This window comes from Anabrus simplex, chromosome 7 (assembly GCF_040414725.1).
Source record: "Anabrus simplex isolate iqAnaSimp1 chromosome 7, ASM4041472v1, whole genome shotgun sequence".
Lineage (NCBI taxonomy): Eukaryota > Metazoa > Arthropoda > Insecta > Orthoptera > Tettigoniidae > Anabrus > Anabrus simplex.
The window spans coordinates 174,924,970-174,949,926 of NC_090271.1; the positions used below are offsets into that span (position 1 = coordinate 174,924,970).

General features: G+C 39.0%; 1 protein-coding gene across 2 annotated transcripts in view; it reads right to left on the reverse strand.

Moving 5' to 3' along the window:
• Nucleotides 1–2,496: 2,496 nt before the first annotated feature.
• The window catches only part of l(2)34Fd (lethal (2) 34Fd), a 169,564-nt gene continuing 147,103 nt past the window's right edge, over nt 2,497–24,957 (reverse strand). For both annotated transcript variants that reach the window (XM_067151474.2, XM_067151473.2), the window contains one exon: nt 2,497–6,400. In XM_067151474.2, the coding sequence (XP_067007575.2) occupies nt 6,272–6,400 (129 nt within the window). In that variant the 3' untranslated portion in view covers nt 2,497–6,271. The remainder of the gene's footprint in view (nt 6,401–24,957) is intronic.

The window sequence follows — 24,957 nt, forward strand, 5'->3', positions numbered from 1 at the left end:
AGATAAAGTTTCAAGATTTTCGTTGCACTATGTTAATCCTTTTAACAGAGGTTCCTGCAATGTTGGATTGCTGCTCTATGTTAAAAAGTTTTTTTATTACAGATATTCATAAAATGCTGGTCGCGGTTCACGCATAGAAATGTGATTGAAGTTGGCTCTCCAAATACATCGCAGTCCTTAAACAACCATTTCACTCAGCGTGAATAAAATGGTTTATAGCCTCAATTGTAGTGGCTCATTCCCCGACTTTACATACCGATTTTGATTAAATTCTCTTCAGCCGTTTTCTCGTAATGCGCGTACATACGTACGTATGTACGTACAGACAGATGTATTTGGAGAGTCAACTTCAATCGAATTTCTATGCGTGAACCGCGACCAGCATTTTATGAATATCTATAAAAACAACTTTTTAACATAGAGCAGCAATCCACCATTTTAGGAACCTCTATTAAAAGGATCTCTTTATCGTAGTGCAATGAAAATCTTGAAAATTTACCTTATTTCTCGTATGGTATGTACATATCGTTTTTAATATTACTGACACTACACTGTGTCTTCCATTGCTTAAACTTATTACAGAAATTATTTCATTCAACCAGCCTTAAATTTCTATTGATAGTATGTACATTTTTTTTAAAAAGACCATTGGGTTGTTACATTGTTTATTTTATTCAATACATTTGTATAATTTGCTTCATGGCTGATGATGACCTACAATTTAGGTCGAAACTAGTCCCTGAATGTTATATTTTGCATTGAAAAGGCGGACCTTAAATATAAAATATTTTAACATAAATGATCGGATATTGTATTCTCTATAACTTTTGTTGTACTTTTCGGTAGGACCAATAACATAGGTATTTAAAAATTAAATTTTAGGCGCCTTCCCCTAAACTACCACTTCACTCAGCGTGAATAAAATGGTTTATAGCCTAGATTGTAGTGGCTCATTCCCCGACTTTACATACTGATTCTGATAAAATTCTCTTCAACTGTTTTCTCCCAATGCGCGTACGTACAGACAGACAGACAGACAGACAGACAGACAGACAGACAGACAGACAGACAGACAGACAGACAGACAGACAGACAGACAGACAGACAGACAGACAGACAGACAGACAGACAGACAGACAGACATTACAGAAAAGTAAAAAGTGCATTAAACTCTTATTTTATGTACATAGATATCATTTGAAACCCTGTTTTGTTATTGTATTCATTTTTTTCTTATGGTTAACCATTCTCTCCTACTATCTCCTTTATTGTGTTACATTTATACGTCCATGGCACACTCTAACTCTGGGTATCACTCGCTTCCAGCGACAGTGTTTAAGATTAGGCTCGACCTACCATTTGGTGATATGGATATAGATTCCCCTACGGAAACTGAACTATTTGTCCCAAATGAGTAAATTTATAATACCAATACAATGGGTCCGCTATTGGACACTGTAAATGTTTAGACTAACTCATTCTCATTCCTGGTTGCCAGCATTTTGCCCCAGTGTGCTAAGTTGGGTTTGTCAGGCACATGGCTAGTGCATACCATGGAGGCCACTGCGTAAGCTACTTGGAGCCACCAGCAGTGCCAATGCACTATGAAAGACTTTGTCTCATTTTCAAAACTTGATGCCTGCCTGGCCATTAGTAGCCTCCACAGTATGCATTAACCATGCATCTTGGTAGGTGTGCCATTTACCAACTGATGAGCCCAATTTAGCACACTGGGGCAAAACGCTGGCAATCAGGAATGAGTTAGCTGGAAAATTTATAATGTTCAGTAACGGACCAACTATATGAAGTGGTATGTACCGAGCTGCTAGTGGAGAGATGGCATGGAATGACGTTAATAGAAGAATAAGTTTGAGTGCTGTTTTTAAAAGTAAGAAAGATCACAATATGAAGATAAAGTTGGAATTCTTCTTTTTGTTTACAAGCTGCTTTACGTCGCACTGACACAGACAGGTCTTATGGTGACGATGGAGCAGGAAGTAGCTAGGAGTGGGAAGGAAGCGGCCGTGGCCTTAATTAGGTACAGCCCTGGCATTTGCCTGGTGTGAAAAATGGGAAACGAGAGAAAACCATCTTCAGGGCTGCCTACAATGGGGTTCGAACTCACTATCTCCCGAATACTGGATACTGGCCGCAATTAAGTGACTGCTGCTATTGAGCTTGGTAAGTTGGAATTCAAGAGGACAAATCAGGGCAAATATTCATTTATAGGAAGAAGAGTTGGGGACTGGAATAATTTACCAAGGGAGATGTTAAATAAATTTCCAAATTTTTTGCAATTTTTTACGAAGAGACTAGGAAAGCCACAGATAAGGAATTTGCCACCTAGGCGACTGCCCTAAATGCACGTTATTAGGGTGGGTGGGTGGATGGACGGACGGACGGACGGATGGGTGGGTGGGTGGATACACTCTGTAGTAGCCTTTAAACAAGGCACAACATGTTTGTTTCAAGAAATAATATTTAATAGTACTGATGGGCTGTAAGAACATTATCATTTATCTAAGGATTTTACATCACATATTCAATGCTGTAAGTAATGTTTAACTGCTTGGAAATCATCTATGCTGCAAAGATCATATGTCTCCAAGGAGAACAACACATTCCTGAGAACCAAAGCATGATAAAACACTCAGATGATAAAAAAGAGAGGAAGTAAATTACTTGACCTTACCTTCTGAACATAGTAAAATGCCACTATATGTCACTGATAATCATAAAAGCACAAGATCTTTAAAATCAAATATCTTGACAGTGGCACTGCAGAGCAATCAGGACTGTTGAATATTTTGACCCTTGGCAATTACTGATTGGTTAAAAGGAGTTTAAAATTAAATAAAAATATAGATTTATTATGCAATAATAATTTACACTTTTAGTGGATTAGGAGAATCATGAGATAGTAAAAGATAGAGAAGAAACACAGATAAATTCTGCAACCTGGCATCAGGAAAGCATCAAAAGTATGGAAATTACAAGCTATTTCTGTCAAATACTGAACCATACCATCTCTTCAGCAACAAAACTCAAAAAAGTTTTTATCTCCACCTCAACCTGAATTTTGTCTCAAGAAAAATAAATGCAACCTAACTCAGTGACACAAAACCCTATTAAGGTCTTTGGCCTACCAAGACAACTAACCAGATGCAAGATGGCCTGCATATATTGGAGTTACAAGGATTTAGAGAGACTACTTCCTTAGTGATACTGCATGGCTTTTTTGAACTGCATCCACTGCCTCTCATACCAGTCCGTTTCTTAGTTCACCTCATGAGATGGAAGGAACGCCTGTTTCAGTCCTCATTCCAAGCTCTGGACAAACTGGGAATTGAATTCAGAGCCTCTAAAGAAGAAGCAGACACCTTGGCATCATACCACAGCCCAAATCCCATAACAGTCAATTAATATCTGGAAGTGAACATGAGAAATTTCTAACCCATGGTTGTCTTTTTGGCAAAGAAATGCAAGGTAGTTGCCTTTGATAGCATGGCTACATCTTGCATACTTCTATATACAGCACTGCACAAGTAATAGTTAACAGCCATTCACGAAAATATAGACCAAAAAGTACCGGCGTAAAATTTTAAAAGCTGTCATGAGAAAGACTCATGTACACATCCTGGAATGCATTTAAAAATATCACAATTCATGATTTAAGAATTAATTTCCAAAAAATCAACCACATTAAGTTCAGTTTCAAATTATCTGTATTTTACTTTATCTCATGTTTTACATTTCAACATTCTTGTCCTCATGGACCAACTGTCGCAGTTTTGTTTTGAAGTGCAATTTCTCCTTTCTGTAATGTTTACAACAGCTTGTAATACCTTAAAATTGTCTAAAATTCTTCTCAGTATTTCAGTTCTGGAAGATTTTCTTAGTTGACTCCTCTCTTTAATATTCACAATTCTTTTTTTTTTAACCTTAAAATTGTCTCAAATTTTGAATCATTTTAGTTCTGGAAAATTTTTATTCAAGCATACTTTCAATGTTTAATTATTACAATGGAAACACATTGTAAATTGAGATAGAAAAGGTTTAAAAATAGAAGGCAAATAAGTCAAGTTTTTGGACAAGTCAACTTTTTCTGGCAGTTAAGTACACAGATTAGTGCTCTAAATTTATCCTAAAAAATTTTTCCTTATTTACCATTCCAACTACATAACAATGCATTTTATAGAATCTAAAATGATTCAGTACAGCCAGTCAATTTGTATAGAGGCTGTTATAAACAAGACATGGCATAATTTCAGAGTTGTATTCCTCACAAATAGAGAAGGAATAAAGTGTATATAAACACGGGTACAAAAATGTGTACTTACCAAGATATCAGACTGTCATGGCTAAAACCTCAGGTGGTGAGGGCTAGCTTGTATGTGTTAATGTATTCTGGTCATTATTTTACAAGCGGTGTTCAAAATGCTCGCCTCCTGCCGTATTACAGGCTTGTACTTGTTGTCACAAGGAGTTACAAACACGGTTGAATATGCCCGGTGTTGTAGGTATTATGTGAAAGGACCTAACAATTATGCCATCACACGATGCTTCATTCTCCACAGCAGTCGTGTACATAAAAGACTTTGAGTATCCCCACAGAAAGATGCCCAATGGGTTCGTATCAGGAGATCGTGGAGGCCAAGAAAGTACACTTTCTGGACCCAAGTTTGTGTACACTTCTTTCCTTCTCATTATGTGATGAATCAATCCCTAAAATTATGCCATATATTTTTGAAACACCCAGTATATATGACATAGTTTAAAAGGAGAAGTATTTGATAATCAGTGGAACTGCAGTACACAAGGCCAGTTGTAAAATTTCTAGTCTCAGCAGTTAAAATACTGTACTCATCTTGAGAACAGTTCTGTTAGAGACTTTCCTCGTCCAGTTTGTGGAAATTCTGTCGCAGCACCCAACCCCATATGGCAAATTTATTCTATAATCTCCCTGGTAGCAGTTTTTTTGGTAAAAAATCAGAGTTTATCAGAAAGACTACACTGTCCCAACAATAACATTCTCAGGTAGGAATGGAACAACTTTTCAGAGTAATTTTGCTAACATCTGTTATCATGGCATGATGTTAATCACTATGAAGTTCCTTAGATTACAGTAATATATTTTTTAATTCGGTAAAAGAAGAATAATACTGAGTACCAATTGTCATTCTGATTGCTATTGGTTTTAAGGGATGCCATGATGCCAGAATTCTGCACTGAAAGAGCATATTGTAACAAGTTGGATAATCTATTGACAAAGAGATTTTTACATTAAAGCATTGCCAATTATCAACCAACAACAAGGATCATGAGAAGTGAGGTACTAACTAAATACAATTCCCAGCTGATCCATTCTGAAAATTCAGAATAGGTATATGTTTCTACTTTATAATCCATCCGTGAAGGACATTTAGGTACATCTGTTGAGTTCTTCATGTTCTTAAACTTCCTCCACACATATACAAGGCAATTCAAAAGGTTGCAGAGAAACTGAAGTAGCCCATAAATGGGTTAAAATACAAACTTTCCAATAAGAACATATAGTTCAGGATGAAACCCTGTGTTAGGGCAAGCCTGGGAATGTCAGGAATGACAGAGTGGAAAATTTATTTATTTTCCTTAAATGCTGTACATTCCTAAACAATGCAGAATTGACAATCAATTAAGTGATAATAGTCGTTTTCATATCTGGTAGTGCTTGCCTGAGTTTACTGCGCTGATTTGATGCCTGCATTGAATGTGATGGACAACACTTCGAACAACTTTTATAAACAACATTCAGTGTTTAGTGTCAACTTCACACTGTGTGCACAAATGACTATCACATCAATGATTGTCAGTTATGAACTGTTTAGAAATGTAGAGCATTTTGAATAAATAAATACATTTTCATTTATGCCATTCCTGACATTCCTAGCCGTGCCCTGACACAGAGTTTCATCGTAGATTATACATTCGTGCTTGAAAAAAAAAAAAAAAAAAAAAAAAAAAAACATGGCTTAACAGCCCCGAAGGGCCACAGCCTACCAAGTGACCACTGCTCAGCCCGAAAGCCCGCAGATTATGAGGTGTTGTGTGTTCAGCACGACGAATCCTCTTGGCTGTTATTCGTTCCTACTTGAAAGTAATTGTATTTTCACATCTCTATAGGCTAATTCAGTTCTTCTGCAACCTTTTAAACGGCCCTGTTTATATAATGTTTATGTACAGTTCAGAAAATAAAATTTAATATAAAAAGGGGTATATACAAAAGCTGTCATTAAACCCGTCTACCCATCCAAAATTTAGGTTTAAGTTTTGACTGTATTCCTTTGGCAGATCTCATTAGTTTTCTTCTCTCATCATGATGTTCCTTAGCTTTCCTTTCCTCTCTTGACTTGTTAGACTCCTGCAATATAAAAAAACAAAATAATGCAAGTTACATATGTCGATCCAGTGAATAAATGTGTGACTACAACGTACTAAGACTTTAATGTAAATGTGTTACTTTTCAGTACGGATGATATAGAAATAAGAGAACAAAATTGGGACAGCAATGAAGGAGGTTTTTAAAAATTTTTACAATTTGCTTTACGTTGCACCGACACAGATTGGGTCTTATGGCAATGATGCGATAAAAAGGGCTAGGAATGGGAAGGAAATGACCGTGGCCTTAATTAAAGCACAACCCCAGCATTTGCCTGGTGTGAAAATGGGAAACCACAGAATACCATATTCAGGGTCGCAGGATAAATCCGCGGTACCCCTTGCCTGTTATAAGAGGCAACTATAATGAGCCCCAGGGTCTCTTAATTTGGGAGCGCAGGTTGGCGACTGTAACGTTACTATGGAACTTAATAACATTTGGAACTATTTGGAAAGTTGTGTCATTGGTGTGGTTACACCTTCATTTTTTATTTTCTTAAGCTACAAGGAAATGCAGCTGGTGTGCATTTGAATGCTATCTGTTGGCGTGACTATTAACTAACCTTCATCCAGTTGGTGGTGCATCTGGTGGCCACTACACATAACTGCGACAATGTGGCAAATAATCCGATACAAATAAGACTAGTGACCTTTGTAGTCTTGAAGAATATGGAGTCTAGTTCAGGCAGATTTTTGCATGCCTCGCAAAAGATGAAGTACAGAGGTTTGGATTATGATCCTGACTAAGAATCTTACTAGAGATCATACCTGAAAAATCCTTTTCATCGGTGCTAGGCGTCAAAATATTTTATTTCATGTTTATTTAACTTTGGGCAAATTGTTTTTTGATGCCCATGTAGTGGTTGTATTTTCATTATGTGACCTTGGCTTAATTAAGTAAATATTGATTCCGGAACCTTAAATTCAATGATCTAATATTGTTATTGTCATTTAAATAAAATTTTTATGTATATCCATTTCCTGTCGATTATATCCACATGCAAACTATACTTCAAGTTCATAACTACCCCATTGGTTATCTTTAATAACCATTAGGACCAAATTTTTCTTCTGTTAACATCATCTTTTAGTAAAATTTTGAAGGTATGTTATAATTTCAATTCTTGGTTATAGTTTCTTCAAAGTCTAATGAAGTTTACTATAATTATGTGAGGTAAGGACTAACAGTATATCTACTGTATTTATATCGATGTAAACAAAACCTCAAAATTATTAGCTGTCTTAAAGCTAGTTTACCGTACGTTGTATGATGCCTAGTGTATTGTTCACATTGTTGCCTGATACTGGCATCTATTTTGATGATGAATTTTTTTCTCTCTGTCGCTTGTTTAAAAAAAATGACGTATAATCTTCAAGTTCGTCACTTCGTGGTTGTATCCTGAATCATGATTGAATTGATTCTTGTTCATCTATTTATTAATTGTCATCTCAATATTTAATTTTTAAATAGTTGAGATTTTATTTTTCCGATCTTACTTGACTTATCAAGCAGTTATAATTTTGGGGTTCCCGAATTTAAGACCTCTGACTCCTTTAACAGTAACCATTTTCCTTCAAGATATATTAACTAATTAACTATTTGTTTCTAAGAACTTAGTGTATTTAAGTTATATAATTGAGGTACCTCATTTAAATGTTTTTATTCCAAACTTCTCACCCTATTTTACCATGCTAATTTTCTCATTTTAATTCATAAATGTTACCTGTTATTTCTGAGTATATTTATTAAATTTATTTTGTTTTCATTAGAGTTCCTCATTTTATGAAACACTGGTAAGAGAGCTGAGCCATAATTTCAAAACCAGACCCTGGCCTTTTGATATTATCCATTATGTGGGTGGGTTAGTGCTGTTTCCACATGTGATTATTGTCACTGGAAAGTAATAGTATTTTGTGACAGCCTGAGTCCTGGCATTGTTTCCATTTGCTTGTGCCAGGTTCCTCACTTTCATCTACCCTACTGGACCTCTCTTGGTCAATTCTTGTTCTATTTTGACCCCGACAGTAATAGAGCATTTAAGGCCTAGGTAGTCTTTCATTTTCATTCCCTTCATGACCCTTATCTTTCTTTGGCTGATACCTTCATTTTCAAAGTGTCAGGCCCCTTAAATATTTTTCCTGTGATTAGCGTTAATAGAGGATAATCACCACCATGACGACCACCATCGACAGTGGGGGTTCGGACCCGCTACCTTCCAAGTACAAGCTGATAGCTATGTGAATCAAGACGCACAGCCACTTTCTCGTGAAGAACAAGAAGATAAATATAAACAAATATCAAGTAGATGTAACAATGTATGTATGTACTGTATGTACACAGTTCAAAAAAATTAAGGGAACATGTTTTTGAACGTATGCCATGCTCCATAAAACAATACCTCACACCCAGGTATATTACCAACTAAACCTTTATTTTTTACCGTTGAAGTATACAAAAGAACATCAATGGATTCTCGTTCATTTTCAGATCACACATTTAAATGTTAATAGGGGTGAAAACAAAGTGATAACAATCCTCCAGGGTGGATTTTTATTACAGCTGGAGAGCTTCAGTATGGTGTATGTTTTCCACGAGCATTTATCACAGCTTGGCACCTACGTGGCATGCTCCGTATAAGTCGACGGAGGTCACGTTGCGATATCAGGTCCCATTCTTCAATGAGAGCCAGTTCGAGGTCCTGGAGAATCTGTGGTGGAACAGGACGCCCGCAAACACTTCTGTCAAGCTTATCCCACACATGCTCGATGGGATTAAGGTTAGGACTCACTGCTGGCCATTCCATCTCTTGAATGTCCAGTTCTCGCAAGACAGCTCTGGTGATGCACGCTACATGAGCCCTGGCATTGTCGTGCATGAGTACGAATTCAGGGCCAACACCATATGCAGCAACCAACACATGCTGTAGCAGTATCTGCTCGATGTACCCCGCAGCAGTAAGATTACCACGGACGATGACAAGATCCGTACGCCCATCGATACTGATACCACCCCAACACCATCACAAAACCTTGTCCGAATTTGGTTGTCTTCCTGGACGACATTTAGCACGTACTTCTCACCATGGCGTCTCCATACACGTTGACGTCCAACACGCTGTATCAGGGGACATCTGGACTCGTATGTGAAGAACACAGGTCTCCATTGGCGAAGTTGCCAGTTGATGTGGGTACTGGCAAACAGAAGGCGAGCTGCGCGATACTGCTGCGTTAAACGGGGCACTCAAACAGGAAGTCTGGGTCGTAAAGGCACTTCTCTTAACCTGTTCCTTACTGTCTGGCCAGACACCATGACTCCAGTGACCATCCTGAGGTCTTGTTGCAGTTTTCTGGCAGTTGCTGAATGACGCTGCAACGCACAGATGGTCAGATATCGGTCATCCTGTGGGGCTGTCATGCGTCCATGACCTTGTCCAACCCTCCTTGTGAACTGGCCTGTCTCATTGTAGCGATTCCACAAGCGTTGAATAACTGACGGAGAGACACTGACATCCACGGCAACACGATGAAAAGTCCATCTTTCCTGGATCAAAGTCAAGGCCCTTGCGACTTGAGCCTCGTTAAGATGTCTCATGGGATGTGCTGGTTGACGTACAATGTGCTCAAATGACCACAGTAGTCTGTGTACCTTACAACGACACACGGACTCATCACTATTCACTTTGTTTTGAGGCGTCACCTGACAGTTTAATACATGCCTACGCCTAACGATGGAGTATAACTTCGATTTAACATACCCTGAGTAGCTAAGGTCTCAAGGTATGCTGTATTAACACTGGAACCTCATCTACCAAATTAACGTTCACATACCAGGTAATGTCTTTGCTGGCAGGACCTAGTGTTTACAGTGCACTGTGTCTTCTGGTATGGGATAGAGCAATTTTGTTACTTTCATTGATCTGTCTCTGTCTTATCCTTGGCTTTGACAATATGAAAGTGACTGAGGTATGAGCGATGCTAGTAATGCCATTCCTTCTGCAGCCAGTCCCTGCTATGAATGGTGTGAAAATGTTGCTCATAGGGTCGGTTGGTGCATGCATTTCAGTGGGCTCGGCAGACTGATATGTTATAGCAACTTCTGTATCGGTGAGGAAAGCAACAGGAAACTACCTAACTCCTCATTTCCCTAGTACGCCTCTTCGGTGATGACTAGACCATCTATGACAGCTGATGGCAGAGCTGTTGAAGATCCAACCAGCTTTGGAGCTGAAGACTGAACATACATATACCAGATGATACATAACATGTTGCCATAATGTTTTTGAACTGTGTATATACTTGTCATGTATGAGGAACACGGGAATCATGAAGTAACACCTATATCAGTGTACGTTATCAAGAGGTGCCAACTTCTGAAACAGGTTATTAGTAATCTCTCCCTCCCCCATCGAAAAGGTTAAAGTCAAATCCAAAGCATGCTCTTCTCCTCTCGATGATGTTATGTCCTTTGTCCTTCTCGACAGCAATGGGTTCTAAAGTATATCACATTTCACAATAAAATTTGCACATACCCATTCGCACCACAATAAAAATTCTTTGTATCCTATTTTGCATCCAGCAGTTGCTTTTCAGTATAGGTTTTCTTGAAGCATCCTTCCCCCTGTGATATTTTTGTCTTCTGGACCAAAAGCGATTCCAGTGTAGATGTGTTTAATGTAGGCCTGAATTCTGTCTGATTTTTTATCAACACTAAAAATTCTTCTGTGGGAAAGTTACTGTGAGGTACACTTAATACAGTCCTGCAAATACAACATTATCTAAATTTCTATAACAGAGAAGAGTAGAACAGAGCTCCTTCATTCACAATGAATTTCCCAACACTCACAGGTAGCAACAGTAACAGATGATCAAATAAGGGCTTCTGGATATTGATTCTAAACCTCTCAAAATATGATCCAAATTTTCCATGTCCTGATATAAACTGTGTTAAAATATGGTCGCATATGAATCACTTCTATCAATCAATTCTGAATCTTTGGAAAGAACAAATTCCTTGTAAGCTGGCCTCTTGAGCTAGATATCCATAGATTATTCCATATATTCTCCATATATGTTTTCAGTTCCTTTTTTCCAAATGACATAGGGCACTTGTCATATATTGTCATATCATTTATATACACTGCCTGACAAAAAAAGTTAAACACCCAGAAGGAGTGGTTGAAAGTGAATGAAACTACATATGCTGAAAGAGCACGTGTCTTTACTGAACTGATTACAATATGCGATGAAACAGACAAGCCGCTGGCAGTTACAGGTGGAATGTTGTTGGCGTCAGGTCAGCAGGGTGTCGCACTCACACCCCCCTACTGGCCGCAATGCTTGCCCTTATGCGGTTTGGAATGGTGTCAAACAGCCTTTGGATCCTCTCCTGAGGCAAGTTCGTCCACAGTTGTTGCAGCTGTCCCTCCAGATCCCGCAGCTTGGTACTGGTACGGAGTCCCCTTCCAATGTCATCCCACACATGTTCAATGATGGAGAGGTCCGGGGATGCTGCTGGCCAAGAGAAGACCTCAACTTGTTCTAAGTAGTCCATAGACACATGTGCTATATGTAGACATGCATTATTTTGTTGGAACACTGTCCCACGGTGCTGTGCTATAAGGGGTAGGACGTGCGGACGCAGAATGTCTGTGATGTATCGATGTGCCGTCAAAGTCTGCCGAAGCACTACTATAGGTGACCTGAATGCATATCCTATGACCATGATGCCAGGGATTACGCCTGTGTCTCTTTCCGCAATATGGGCAGGATCCTCCCTCTGCCCTCGACGCCACCAAACCCGCACACGATGGTTATCAAAAGTATGGACAAGCGGGACTCATCACTGAACATGATGTGACACGTCGTCCCATGTCCATGCCTCCTGGGCAAGGTACCACTCCAAATGCAGGCGTTGGTGTTCTGGTGTCAATGGCAACTGACTCATGGGGTGGTAGGACCCCAATCTGGTGGATGCGAGTCGTCGAGACACTGTGTGGGAACTCACGGGATGTTGTAGAGTCTCCAGTACATGTTCGCAGATGGTGGGTGCCAAAGTTATGGGATCCCGTAATGCTTGGTGCACCATACAATGGTCCTCCCTTCGGGTGGTGTTTCTTGCCTTTCCTTATATTTAGGAAATAAACATTACAACAGGAAAGATAAGTATTGGAAAGGTGGTGTTAACTATTATTCTTGTTTTAATGTTCATATCTGATGTCCAATACGGTCTACAATGAAATTTATTACTTGTAATGGTGTTTCTTGGTCGACCCAAACCTGCATGACGTGATTGGATGCCCTCATGTACCTATTGAGTTCCTATTACAATATCTGGTAAGTATATATCTATTAAATTACTTAATTCTATTGTATGACAGGTTGTCATTTTTCTCTACTGATCATGATGTCACAAAAATTGATATTTTTAGATTCTGGTTCCATTGTGAATTTGATTGACCTGTGTAAGGGATTTAGTGTTTGATAAATGCTGTGCATTTGTGACATCATTGTTATAAATGCATATTAAGGTATCTATATGCTTCAGTGTAAGATCCCTTTATATAGCTGGTTGGTTAGGATTGCTTTCAGTGTCATTTAGGCACATGTTTGCTATTATTCCTGACAATGGTCAGCCCGTGGTTAAGCCCTTGCTTTGATAATAGATTGTTTTATTCTGGCAGTGAATTGTTATCTTTTAGATGGTTTTATATAATTTTACTTGATTCTTCCATTGGAACAGTACTGTACAGACTGGTAATGTCAAATGATATTCTTGTACTCTTAACCTTATTTTGTTCTTTAGTTAGTTCTGCGGTATTTTATCGACCTGTCATTTTACTTACATACATACATTCATTACATCTTCATTATAGACTGTTATGCCTTTCAGCATTCAGTTGCAAGCCTCTGTGAATTTACTAAATGCCTCCACAATCCTCTGTTTGCAACTAGTTCTGTGGCCTCGTTTAGTTAAATACCTCTTATCTTTAAATAATTAGGAACTGAGTCTAACCATTGTCATCTTGGTTTCTCTTACCATCCATGACCAAGTCAATTATTCTCATAGTTAACCAATCCTCCTCCATTCATCTGACATGACCCCACCACTGAAGTCAGTTTGTTTGTACAGCTTCATCAATCAAGTTCATTCCTAACTTAGCCTTCATCTCCTCATTCCAATTACCTTTCTGCCATTGTTCCACCTGTCTGTACCAGCAATCATTCTTTCTACTTTCACGTCAGCTATTTCTAACTGATTAATAAGATATCCTGAATCCACCCAGCTTTCACTCCTGTACAGCAAAGTTGGTCCAAAAAGAGACCAGCATAAAATTAGTTTTGTCCAGGTGCTGACTTCTTTCTTATAGAATACTGTTGATTGCAACTGCAAGCTCACAGTATTAGCTTTGCAGCACCTTGATTCAACCTCACTCTACTACCATCCTGGGATAATATACATCCTAACTACTTGAAATCATTTACTTGTTCCAGGTTTGTACTCCCAACCTGAAATTCAATTATCTTATGTTTCTTCCCTACTGACATCAATGTAGTCTTGGAAAGACTACTTTTCATATCATACTCATTTTGCACCTGTTTTCAAATTCCAAGATCTTGCTCGCTTTCAGCACAGTATGCCATTACAACCAACTCATCATCACAGGCCAAACTGCTTACCACATTTTCACTTAACTGAATCCCACCCTGCCACTTTATACCTTCCAGTAGATGATCCGAGTAAAATATGAACAACAAAGGTGAAATAAATTTTTAATTTTAATTTGTCAAATATTTCTTACACATATATACAGATAAGAAAGGATTTCTTCCTTATCAATACTGTTTATTGTATAAAAAAACTTTTATCTTACACATAGCTGCCAACCCTTCTGATTTACCCGGAAGCTTTCCGTTTTTTAACTCGTCTTCCGATATTTGGATTTCTTTTCCATTCTCCCTATTTTTGACCAATATAACCACCAGTAGGGTAAATACTCTTCCCCTCGGATAAAGGATAAATTCTTATGTGCTTGTGTAATTTACCATACCTCATTTTCAGGCGTATTTATTTGATGCTTTATTTCGCGAGTATATCGTCTGTCGCCTTCGTGTCGATCGTGTTTCCTGCTTGCTACAGCAGCATGTGTGCTTTACGGCTGGGTTTTCGGAACGGCAATTGTCCTACAAGCAAGGGAGGCTAGCGCGCACTAGCGACTCAGTTCATCAGAACAAAAGAATGAGTTTCTTATTGTGTGGTTCGCGCACTATTAACGCTTGTGCGTAATTTTGTTGGAGTTGTAGACCACGTGTTTTTTTTTCCTAGCGGTTCTGTGCTTTCTCCTGTGTCAAAGTCATATCTTAATAATGTATGAGACATACCGATCTGTTCTGTACGTGGTAGGTTCGCGTATTTCAGTGCCTTTTTGTTCGTTCTTACTTCATAATTTTAATGATTTGAATGTATTTCAGGGAGTTGCCCGCCTGGTGGCCATGATCGTTAATGCGCTGAAGTCTAAACGATCTGACACCGAGGTTAGCCGGTTCGAGTTCCGTTGGTCGAAAAAATTTTCACCACCAGAATGTTGGCCGGCAGGGTAGGGGAGGTGGTGGTATACAATTTCTAATCACTAGATTGCGTCCCAAACGCCTTGATTAAATTCCAAACCTCTCTGCAGTGCTCATATGGAGTGAGGGCATACGATGCTGTTGATGGTGATTCGTCTGTCAGATGGAGACGTTAAGCCTTGAGCAGACCCCTTGGTGCTATTCGACAGGAGTAGGCTATGTGCCGGCACCGGGTGTCACCCTCTCCCTACCGTCATATATCACGTCATTCATTTCATCGCATTAACTCCTCTGATGAGATTGACGCCAGGAAGGGCATCCGGTCATAAAAACCGCTACGACAGATTCATCTCTCCTCATACCCAACCCCGTAGAGAAACGGGACAAAGGTTGGAAAAACAAACAAACGAATGTATTTCAGGGAGTTGTATCGGTGACCGTTTCTGGTATTTTCTCTTCACATTATGGCCAAAAAACTTAACAAACATTATCTCCAAATGTTCAGAGATATCTATAAAATTAAATTTCCATTCATTTTACAGTCTAATAAAGGAAACTAATATGAATTTTGTTGTGCGTGTCGGTGTGATATAAATACAGTGGAACCTTGATATCTCAAATCACCTCGGGGATCAATTTTATTTTGAGTTATCGAAATTTTGAGATATAGAGAATACAGTTTTTGAGCATGTATAGCATATAACTGAATCATATGTATCCACGGGCTTTTACTTAATACATTATTTTAACAATACTTAAAAAATATAAAAAGAAACTCTATTTTACGGCATCACTTTAATCATAAGACAGGCTACATTACATACAGCAGTGAAACAAGAAACATAGCTCCGTTAACACATTTGGAAAAAAAAATAATCCGTTAGTCTCTTCTGTTAACCTTCCCTCCCTTCACGCTGAAACTTCTCATCAATACCACGCAGCCAAGTTCCGTAAATGGAAGTTGTCATCCACAAATTCTGGGCTTGCTTTCATACATGGCCAGTAATTAATTTACACCCGAGAAACAGCGAGGCTTTGCTGAATATCCAATCACTAGAAGTTCCAGTTTTTCGGTTCCCGTCATATTACAGTAGTTTCCAGCTTCACTGTAACCCTTTCCTTACTTGTTATCAATCAATCACTATTGATCTGCATTTAGGGCAGTCGCCCAGGTGGCAGATTCTCTATCTGTTGTCCAGCTCCATGGCTAAGTGGCAAAACTCTCATTCAAGATTCTCGAGACTGACTTCACTACTCTCGATGCATCTTCGAGGTGCACGTAGGGATGGGCATAACTCTCGTTTGAGATATTTGAGACTGACGTCACTATTCTCGATGAATCTCCAGGCAAGCTTCAGCTGGATCTATGGTTGGACCTCAGCCAGGTCGAATATGGTAGAAACAGAAACGATTAGTAAACGTTCGACATTTGCTGTTAGCGCGGCTCAGCTGGCTAAATAGTGTAGTTGGGTATTGTCTTTCACGGCGTTCAGTGACTGTTCAAATCTTCTTTTCAAATATTTTTATTAGTTTTTGTTTTGCAATCTGAGTTTCGGCTACCAAACACACGCCTCTTCATGTAGAAACAACCAAATTGCTAATAGAAGTAACTTTAATATTATTGAATATACAAAATAACCCATAGATAATAAAATCTCTTCTGCATGAACACAAAAAATATTATAAACCAATCATAATATAATCAAACCCGATTACCTCGTGGCCATTTCATCTGATCAGTTAGCTTTGTATCTGATTTGCACTGAAAAAAAAAGTTACGTGTTTCACTTCTTCATCTTCTTTATCTGTTTACCCTCCAGGGTCGGTTTTTCCCTCGGACTCAGCGAGGGATTTCACCTCTACCGCTTCAAAGGCTGTGTCCTGGAGCTTCAGACTTTGGGTCGGGGGATACAACTGGGGATAATGACCAGTACCTCGTCCAGGTGGCCTCACCTGCTATGATGAACAGGGGCCTTGTGTGGGCGATGGGAAGATTGGAAGGGATAGACAAAGAAGTGGGAAGGAAGCGGCCGTGGCCTTAAGTTAGGTACCATCCTGGCATTTGCCTGGAGGAGAAGGGGAAATCCATGGAAAACCACTCCCTGGATGGCTGAGGTGGGAATCGAACCCACCTCTACTCAGTTGACCTCCCCGAGGCTGAGTGGACCTCATTCCAGCCCTCGTACCACTTTTCAAATTTCTTGGCAGAGCCGGGAATCGAGCCCGGGCCTCCGGGGGTGGCAGCTAATCACACTAAACACTACACCAATCTCACACACTTCATTACTATTAATTTCACATACCCAGTCCCCAAACGATAAGAACCAATCAATGAAGATTAAAATATCTCCCCTAGCCGAGAATCGAACCCGGAGGCCCCTTAACCCTTTATAGGTCAGTGGCTAAATATTTAGCCACCCGAAGTTTCTCTGAGTGATCAATTTTTTTTAAAATTAGAAGAACATTATTTGTAGCAGGGGTAACTGCCAGTTAGATGTCATATCATTTGATATTGTTTTTTCATAAAACCCTTTCAAACGAATTTCAGAACCTGGTGGCTAAATATTTAGCCACTGTTCATTTCTACTGATAATAGGCGGGTGGCTAAATATGTGCACTGTTAGCTATTAGCTTCACATGGATTATTGACAACAGTTAAAAATCATTATACTTACATGAAATTATGAATATTGGTATATAATACAGCAATCACTCCAGAAATACTCAATATATAGGAACAAACTGAGAATATACACAACATGTGAAACAGCTAGGTACGCAAGAACTCAGTGTCTAAATATTTAGCCACTTCTGTCCCATATCGCAGCACAGTGCAGGAAATGACACACAGAACAAAAAAGTGGCCAAATATTAAACCAGTGAACGTGTGAAGACACCATCAAATTCAATAAGTCTCAATACCAATGGCTTCTGTCAAGCATATTCAACTTTATTGAAGTGTCTAAATATTTAGCCACGGTTCATGTACGCAAACTAACCATAAAATAATGTGAGCGTTAAAGGGTTAAAGCAAAGGCCAGAACACTAACCGTTTAGTCATGGAAGCGGACAGTGTCCAAGCCATATGCAGGAATTACGTAAGTTGACCGAGTGTAGATTAAAAAGAAGTGGGCATAACGTCACTAGTTTATCAGCAGGCAAAGTATAGTCGAGGGATAACGCATCGCATGGACTACATTGGTTGCTCAGAATGCATTGAGAGCTCTCAATACTCTTCCCAGCACTGCCTTGAGACGAAGACCGCATGCGCTTGACGTCACTATACGACATCGAGATAGCATTATGACTTATGAGGCACGCACTGCATCGGTTGCTCAGAATGCACCGAGAGCTCGAGAGCTCTGCATCACGCGACCCATCACTAGTGGTTAGCGCGCTGGCCTATGGTCATAGGGGTCCCGGGTTCGATTTCTGGCTGTGGGTCGGGAATTTTAACCATCATTGGTTAATTTCGCTGGCACGGGGCTTGGGTGTATGTGTTGTCTTCATCATCATTTCATCCTCATCAAGACATGCAGGTTAAATCAAAAGACCTGCACCTGGTGAGCCGAACGTGACCTCGGACACTACCGGCACTAAAAGCCATACGCCATTTCATTTCCTATCTGTTACTGACAAATCACAAATGCCGTGTTGCACAAAATTCGAGTTACAGAGTATTTTTTGCTTCAAGGGAGCAAATGTTTGCTTCGAGAAATTTGTGTAACTGAATTTCGAGAAATAGAGAAATAAATACACATGGAGAATAGGACAAACGGCCGGAAAATTTAAGTCACTTCCAGATACTGAAACTTCGAGTAATGGAGGTTCGAGATATCGAGGTTCGACTGTATTATTATTCGTATGTATGTGTCATAAATGAGAGTGATTAGGTACATTTTCTTGTATCCATTTTTATGGGTATTTTTTAGTTTAAGATTTTTAATTTAATGGTGTACGACTTGTTGGTTGAATGGTCAGCGTACTGGCCTTCGGTTCAGAGGGTCCCGGGTTTGATTCCCGGCCGGGTTGGGGATTTTAACCTTCATTGGTTAATTCCAAAGGCCCGGGAGCTGGGTGTTTGTGCTGTCCCCAACATTCCTGCAACTCACACACCACACACAACACTATCCTTCACTACAATAACACGCAGTTACCTACACATTGCAGATGCCACCCACCCTCATCGAAGGGTCTGCCTTACAAGGGCTGCACTCGGCTAGAAATAGCCACACAAAATTATAATTATTATAATTTAATGGTCAGTTCACATTGTTACTGTAGATATGTATGCCTTTTATCATGTCCTTTTTTCACTTAGACCGGGGCGCAATATACGTGATGAAATCCAAGAATTAAAAAAATCTTCCTATTTTTGATTTTCAAAAGTTGGCAGCTATGATCTTACAGTATCGATTTCGACCTATCTGGTCACCATCAGCTGAACATAGTTTGTACCTTTACATATATGTTAGGCAATAATTGGCATTACTCTGTCTAAAGGGAGATGCCGTGAGGAAACAACATATCTGAATGTGTCCAAATTGCTTGAATGTGTGTTATCATTTGGTTCGTGGGTATAAAACTGTCTTCTTTAAGACTTGGAACTTGACTATGCAACTTATTCTAATGCTTAAATCTAAGTTTTATGCACAAATACAATAAACACATTAAAATACACTGAACACATTCAAATATATTAAAACAACATGTGTAAAAACACTTCATAGATTTGAATATGCGTGTATTGCGTATCTCTTCATTTGGCTCCTATGTTAGAGTTTTTTCATAGTTGTGCACCAAATGGTGTTTGTGATCATAGGTAATGATGTGGGTCTCTTAAAATGTCCTATTATTTGCGTAAAAGATGTCTTCATGTGTAAATATAGTAAAACACTTTCGTTGTTAACAAGATCCGGTTATGTGGATAGAGGTAGATATGTGCAGCTCTGCTGTAAGTGGAGTCTTATTCTTTTAAGTTAAAAGCAAATGATGAGGTCCTGGTCATTCATGAGTTGTTTTATATTAGATTATGGTGGAGGCTCCTTCCTCATCTATACCTGTGTGCTGGTGTTATAGTTACTATTGTTGTTGTGGCTGGGTTGCGTTCGATCTCCCTTTAGACAGAGTAATGTCAATTACTGCCTAACATGTATCTAAAGGTACATACTATGTTCAGCTGATGATGACCAGATTGGTCGAAACCAGTACTGTAAGATTAATTTTTTTTAAATACAATAAACAGTATTGATAAGGTGGAAATTCTTTCTTATCTGTATATGTGTAATCTGTCAATACGCACATTAAACTCATAAATCACGATTTCTTACACATGTCGATCAAATTTACAATGGAACCAGAGACTAACAAGAAGATCAATTTTTTAGACATCACAATCAGTAGAGAAATTGACAACCTGTCATTCAAAATATACAGAAAACTCACTCAGGCTTCCTACATAACAGACAATGAATCCAACCACTCAAACAAGCACAAATTAGCAGGATTAAACACGTTCTTGTAGAACAAAACATGTAATTTTGTTACTAACAAATTTTTTTTACATGTACCTAAGTTACAGTGTTCTGACAGACCAAAAAACTTAAAAAAGTTATATTTCCTGTTATGTGTTCCATTGATTTCCTATTTTTCTGTATGGTTTATGTTAGAACTTTGTTAATCATTCCAAAGTACTGTCCACACATTAACATGTTGGATATCATAAATTAGTATCCTTTCACTGTTCAGTATAAGAGTATTCTTGTTTTACTGTAATTTACATGAATTAAATATGGCGTTAACCATTCAATGCATATAAATGTTACTTTTAACCCAATTACAACCCTAGCTTGCAAAAGTAATTTGTGGCACATGAATCAAATGACGAGCTCACTAGCGGCGACAAACTGCTGTATATCAATATAAGCAGTTTAGTTACTAACCCACAAATGCCACTTGTATGCATTCTAAGCTGAAGTTCAGACAAGTGGCTTTGGTTATTTCCCTTGCTCCAGGTTATCACACACTTACAGAATAAGAGATAAAAGAATCTTTGTTCACTTCAGTTGCCATCGTGGCAACAAGCAGATGTGTTGGTGTAGATGAAGATGAAATACGAAAGCTAACAGATAGTGTTTTAGAGAGTGATATTGAAGGCAGTGATGTTTGTGATGACAAAAGAGACCTTGAAGGTCTTAGTTTGAGTTCTAGCGATGAGTGTAATAGCGCTGATAACATGAAAAGTAATACACATTACAATGGTGGGCCAACTCTTTTGAAACTAATTCGTACCTTGGCACAGATTAACTTGACTGAATGGAACTGAGCAAAAAGTGACAATAACCCTGTTGTATATAAGTTAAGTGAATACAGCGGGGTTGTACAATATAAATGTCTAATCAAATCCTCCTATTCAATACATTATACTATACTCTATCTATAAAGATGTTGTTTTTACATTACCAAACATGTTTGGACCCTATTTTGAGTCATTTTTAGTGGATTTAAATCTTCAAATACATAATTTACTATTCAGTAATATTATGAATGAAAGTTAACGAACATTAGTATAATGGGTCTCGTTTGAATCCTAATTATATACAAGTAAAACATAGTTTGAATACTGCTTGAGATTTAATCTCTTGTCTTGAATTTTGAAATCTTGCTGTGTAGTTAAAATCTCTAAATCTTCAATGCTGAGCTGACTCATTTCTTAAAACTCCGTTGTAGTCGCCAATATAGTGAAATTAGGAGGTATGTGGCATGTTACGTTCTATCATGTGCATGATGCTGAGTACTGTCAACAGAATGTCCATGTAATATGTTTGCTCTCAGATTTTTGTGAATACATGAACCCTTTGTTTGACAAAATATCTGACAAGACAAATATGTATGCAGCAAAACAGTTGAGCAATTCTGACCCCCCCCCAAAAAAATGTGAAAGACGATGACAAATGGTTTGAGACTACACCCGATGAAATTAGGGCATATTTTGTGTTAGTTAAACTAATGTTAGAAATGCAAAAATCAAGAATTCAGTTATACTGGAGTAAAAACATGTATATAGACACTTCCATTTTTTATGAAACGAAAAACAGGGGAAGATTAATTTTAATTTCATGATTTTTACATTTTGTTGATGATGAAAGAGTTGATAGTAGTGACAAACTGAGAAAGACTATACCTAAAATACAACATTTTATTCCAAATTTTCTAAATTATATTTACCTTCGCAAGACATTGCTCTAGATCAGGGATGGCAAACCTTCTCCAACTAGCGTGTAAATTAAGGTTTTGTGTATTACTTTTTAATGTCTTTCCTTTAAAATCATCATATAACTCCCTCATTTGACTTCATTTAGGTATTAGATAGCATTACATACAAATACATTTGACTGAATGATTCACGATTTTATTTTGCAAACATCACTGAAAATTACATTTTAAAACAGAGCTAAATTTTAAGAATAAGATATATTTGTGTTTTAACCTAATAAAATTTGTAACACATATGGCCATATAATTAATTGTGACATGCTTCTTTATTAAAGCATAATGTTAAAATATGCTGTTTAGGGGTGCACAGCTGTAAGCTTGCATCTGGGAGATGGTGGGTTTGAACCCCACTGTCCCACGAACCTACTACGCTGGCGTAGCAGGGGTAGAGGTGATACTCCCATGTGGCGCGTCCCAGGTGGCGGATAGGGGATCCTAACTGGCTTGCCAGCGGACTTGAGGGAAATAAAATACCTCTCGCGGACCAAACACACTACCCCTGCGGGTGGGGGAAGCACATGTAGAGTACACCCGCGGTATCCCCTGCCTGTCGTAAGAGGTGACTAAAAGGGGCCCAAGGGGCTCTCAACTTGGGAGTGTGGACTGGCGACCATGGGGCCCTTAGCTGAGTCTTGGCATTGCTTCCACTTACTTGTGCCCGACTCCTCACTTTCGTCTATCCTGTCCAACCTCCCTTGGTCAACTCTTGTTCTTTTCTGACCCCGACGGTATTAGAGCATTCGAGGCCTAGGGAGTCTTTCACTTTCACGCCCTTTGTGGCTCTTGCCTTTCTTCGTCCGTTACTTCATTTTTCGAAGTGATGGATCCCTTCTTTCTTCTTTCTTTTCTCTCTCTCTACCCCCTGTGGATGGGGGACGCAGACAAAAAATACACCCACCGTCCCCTGCTGCCGTGAGAGGCAACTAAAAGGGGCGACCACAGGATGATTTTCTTAGAACCATGAAACTACTTTTGATTATTACCGTCATGCGGGGAACATCACGAGTCGCCTTTACTTGCGAGTTGTACCACTATATTACGTACGAAATAGGTTTGTGTTTAGTAGCAACAGGGGGGTGAATCAGTATGGGTTTTCCAGTACCCGTGAGTCGTACCCATGTGAGCAACACCTCAGGTCTGGGCGTTGCCTGTGAGTTGTACCACTATATGAGAGACACCGTGGGTCTGCATTGCCTGTGATTAGTACCTACTATGTGAGGAACACCACGGGATAGTACGAGTTCCTGTGGTTAGTACACCTAGGTGAGGAACCTCATCGGTTTGTGTTGGCTACGAGTGGCGCCATTGTGTGAGAAACATCATAGGTCTGTGTTACCTGTACGAAGTACAATACTTGTGAGTAGTACCATCTTGTGTGGAACACTGTGAGTCTTCGCTACTTTTGATTAGTACCCCAACATGACAAATACCATGGTTCTACTTTAATCACGACATGTACCATTATGAGGGGCCCTAGACCTGGATTTTGGACCCCTTTAGACATCAAGCATCCTCGATTCAGGGTTGTGCTTTGTAAGTGGTCCCTTGGTTAGTAATACTATTATTTATAATCTTTTCTTGAGTCAAATCCACTGTTTTTTGTTTGTTTCTTGTTTTGTTTTTTGGGTTCATGTCCATCCATTCATTCTTCATGACATTTAAAAAAAAATTTGGTTAGTAGATGATTTTAAACTTTATGTTGTTATTTCATTTCATACCATTATGGGACGATGACCTCGATGTTAGGCCCCTTTAAACAACAAGCATTATCATGAACCCCACTGTCAGCAGCCCTGAAGATGGCTTACCGTGGTTTCCTATTTTCACATTAGGCAAATGCTGGGGCGGTACCATAAGGCCCTCCAGCCCACACCTAGCCCTTTCCTATCACATCGTCACCATAAGATCTATCTGTATCGGTGCGACATAAAGCAAATTGTAAAAAATTAAAAAGGCTGTATTGTTAGATATTAGACACTGTATATTTATTACATGTTAAGAATATTAAAGTATGTTAGTATGTAAATGAAAAGTAAACTCGTATCCTCATCCCAAGGTGGTGCAGCTCTTTTTAGGCACATCCCCAATGGAGGTGAGCTGCATATACCATTTCAATCATATACCAGTTTTCCTGCCAATCTTAAATTTCTGGCAGTACCGGGAATCAAACTCGGGCCTCCGAGGACGGCAGCTAATAACACTAATCATTACGCTATGGACGCGGACAAGTATGTAAATGTATATGAAATTTATCACGTGCAATGTTAGTATGCTGTGGGGCGTGCTAGAGAAATTGTGTTCGCATGTCATCTAGTGGCACGTAAGATGACACGCAAGTCATAGGTTCGCCATCCCTGCTCTAGATGAAAGTTTAATGAAGTTCAGAGGCCATCTTTCATACGTTCAGAGCAACAGGTCTAAGTATTCAAGGTTTGGAATAAAAATTTACAAAATTTGTGAATCTAGTTCTGGCAACTGTCCATCCTTCAAAATTTACGTAGATGATGATGTAACGAATCCAAGTCTGCCAGCAAGTACAACCGTGCTCAACATGTGTAAACCACTGTTAGGCTGAGGGCATACAATGTTTTTGGATAACTGGTATATCTCCCCAGATTTATTCAAAAGGCTACATGTCAAGCAGACGAATGTAATTGGACCTGTCAGAGAGAACAGAAAAAACATGCCTCACGATATCAG